Source organism: Xyrauchen texanus, chromosome 12, assembly GCF_025860055.1.
Source record: "Xyrauchen texanus isolate HMW12.3.18 chromosome 12, RBS_HiC_50CHRs, whole genome shotgun sequence".
Taxonomy (NCBI): domain Eukaryota; kingdom Metazoa; phylum Chordata; class Actinopteri; order Cypriniformes; family Catostomidae; genus Xyrauchen; species Xyrauchen texanus.
Genome location: NC_068287.1, coordinates 8,106,059 through 8,109,463, shown reverse-complemented (window position 1 = coordinate 8,109,463; position 3,405 = coordinate 8,106,059). Strand labels below are relative to the sequence as shown.

Below are 3,405 nucleotides of genomic sequence, written 5' to 3'. Positions count from 1 at the left end.
CCTTAACAAAGAGAACATAAATGTAAAGTGTTACCAATCATTTTCATTCATCATCAGCATCTCTTTGGGGCTGTTTCTGTGTGATTTATCTATGTGATGTGGGTCATGCATTTATGCATTCTCCACAAACTAGAACACAGGTAGGGCATGTGTCCTCCTTGCATCATTACAGGTCTCAATAGTAATCTAGAGTCTACCTCTGAGTTCACCTGACTCCCTCATGTGCCTATGCAAAAATAACATCCCTTCAAACCAATAGCTGTCAAAAATTATCTGCTCTGATTTGCTAATGAGGAGGGAGGTGTTTTGTGGTAGGGAAGGCCTCCTTAGGTTTAAGGGCATGGTTGTCACGCTCTTTGTGCACTTTACATCACAGAAGTGGAGGAGAGGGTCTCTGTCTGTTCATTGTTCAGAAAGATACAGGCTGTTGTCACACATCACATCTATAGCCAGTACAAAAGGTTAGTGCCCATTTCTTGATTTAAATTTGACTGTTAAAATCAACTTGTTATAGTATTTGTTAAGTGTCTGTCACAGAATGAATTTAATGACTGTGGAAGATGCATTTTTTCATTACTTTATGTGTTACTAAGGTTAATTCAGGAAGTAATATGAACTTACCAGCATCTTTGTTTCATATATATATATATATATATATATATATATATATATATATATATATATATATATATATTAATAATCTGTGTGTTTCTGTGTACAACAATGAAATATGAGTGAAAAACTGGGAACAAATTCTAAAAGATGGATTCCAGTCATTTATAGACTATACATTGAAAATGTGCAAATAGGCAGATACAAAACTTCTAAATGTACCTCTAAACGTAATGCATTGTTTCAGAATTTGGTTTAAAATTAAAATGGCACTCGCAGTGATCCTGAAACAAGACAACATCTCTACAGCTATCCAGGCTTGTCAAGGTGAGAACATAGCTGCTACACACACACACACACACACACACACACACACACAATCACTTATCTGCCCTAATACATAACAAATATTATACTCATCTGCAACTACACTCACACATGCGGAACATTTCTGTTATTTTACACATTAGTGCATGCATTCCAGCTGCATAAGTTGCAGCTGCACAAGCACACAGGTATATATGCACAGGGAGAATCCCTCAGGCCTGTGCATTGGGGGTTGGTTGATCGAGGTATCCAGGCAGTCGGGGCAAGGGAGCAGTTGCCACCAGGATACCAGTGTGTTTGTGCCAAGCATCCAAGACCACATGCTCACCAGACATGCAAATTTCAGATTGCAGTCATGCTTTCTCAATATGCATTGCATAATATTTGCAATTCAACAGGTGAAAACAAACACACACTTTCCAAACCAATGCAAATATCAATGCTTTTATTCAAACACTATCAGGTTTTAAACTTCACCACATGCACAATCTTAGAAAAGATTTGATATATTTATATCTGAGAATATATATAAAGGGTACAATTTTCCTTAAACCCTATATTATGGGTTTAAGATGAATGCAACTACAGAAAATTGGTAATCTGCAATAAGGATCTATTTCTACCTGATCTAACCCATAAAAAATGACTTCCATTGGTGAAAACCTAAACTTAATCAGATTAAATAGCATTATTAATTGAATTAAAAAAGTAGTAAACCACCACCACATGAACCACATTTTTTGTGTTACCTAACACATCTTTATTTTTTATTTTTTTTATGTATGTTAATGCAGCTATTTATGGAATTAATATCGAAAAGTCAAAACTGGCAGATAGTTGTAATTCCATTTGTTCTTTCCTTTAATTCTCCCTCTTACATTTCACTGTCATCATATTTGTTGTTTTACAGCCCCGGGATCTTTCAACTACAAGTCGTTCTTTGAACAAGTAGGACTGATGGGTAAATCCAGTTCAGAAGGGGAGAAGGTGTTCAAGGCCCTGGACCAGGACAAGAGCGGATTTATTGAAAAGGAGGAACTGAAGTAAAGCATTCTTGTTTATTTGGGGGTTTTATCTCATTATGTATCTAATAAGTTTATACACAACAGGAAGATTGTTCACACATTAATTTTGTCAGAAGGTACCAGCACATTACTCCTCTGATTATTTGTCACTGTTCTTTGATTGTGTCTCCAGACGCTTTCTCCAGAACTTCTGCTTGGACGCCCGAGAGCTCACTGAGGCAGAGACCAACTCTCTCTTGGAAGCTGGAGACTGTGATGGAGATGGCAAAATTGGGATGAAAGGTATAGCCAAATCAGCAATTAAGCCCTTAAGAGCTATACTCCTTTAGAAAGCAGGGCCCCTTCTTCACTGTCTGGCTCCTGATTTAGCCTGGGCAGAGATGGATCACCGACCGGACCAATGGGGGCCCTTGACTACCAGGGGCCCTTGACTGCCCAAGGGGTCCCTAGGTTTTAAGGTTGCGCAATCCAGTTTGGCAATCCCCCCACTCAAAAACCCATCAAAAATTTGCAAGTCATAATCCGTCCCTGAGCCTGGGGGATTAATCAGCTCTGCATTCACCAATTCTAGTCTCTTAAACACGTACAGACATACTGAGTATCGTGAAAGACTAGGAATTCTCTAATGGGAATTATTTTCCTCCCCCGTCAAATTCAGATGTCTTTCTCGCTAGGTGTTTGACTCTGTGAAGAGATAACTTGATTTAAGAAGTATCCACTTGTTGATATTTTCAGCATGTATCCCCAATGTATTCTGACATTATAATTTAAGTAATGGAATGAAACAACATTCTTTTTATGAATTTAAGTGGTTAAGAAGAATTTTCCAATGTTTTTTCTTTTTCTTTTTTGCAGAATTCTGTTCCTTGCTGAACTGAACATGTGGCAAACGTCTCGGCTGACTTGAACTTTCTGCTACATTCATTTAATGTTTCTCTCTAATTTGTTTTGCATATATTATCTGTGAGTTGCTTTTTATATTACATATGAAGATATGCTTAGAATAGCATAGTTGAAATTGCGAAAATGTATATTCGGAACAAAATAAACCCATACATTTGCTCTTTAACTGGTAAAAAAAGAAAAGAAAAAGAAACTGATAAATAAAGTCTCTTTAAAAAGTCTCAGAGAACTGTAACACTTTTACTCAACTTTGCTGAAAGTGTGACTTTTCAAGTGTATGGAAGTATGAAACCAAATATAAAATAAAGATCTAAAATAATCAAATATAATGGTAACACCTTTATCCATCTTTGCTTGTTGTGTGTTTTTTTTGTTGTGTTTTTTTGTATAAGTGTTTGGAAGCATAAAAACAACATAAAAAATAAAAAGACAAGCTTTCAGACTGTTTGAAGACAACCAATCAATCAATTTAATGGTGCATGTAAAGGGTGTTATGAAGGTTTCACATTCACATTGCAATCATTCTGGTTCCTATAAG

General features: G+C 36.4%; 1 protein-coding gene across 1 annotated transcript; it reads left to right on the top strand.

The window, feature by feature from the left end:
* Positions 1 to 377: 377 nt before the first annotated feature.
* LOC127652727 (parvalbumin beta-like) lies at positions 378 to 3,190 on the top strand. The gene is made up of 5 exons (XM_052139058.1): positions 378 to 461; positions 860 to 939; positions 1,850 to 1,982; positions 2,137 to 2,246; positions 2,820 to 3,190. Exons 2-5 carry the CDS (start codon positions 879 to 881, stop codon positions 2,840 to 2,842), a joined length of 327 nt encoding a protein of 108 aa, XP_051995018.1. The 5' UTR covers positions 378 to 461; positions 860 to 878; the 3' UTR covers positions 2,843 to 3,190.
* Positions 3,191 to 3,405: the final 215 nt, after the last annotated feature.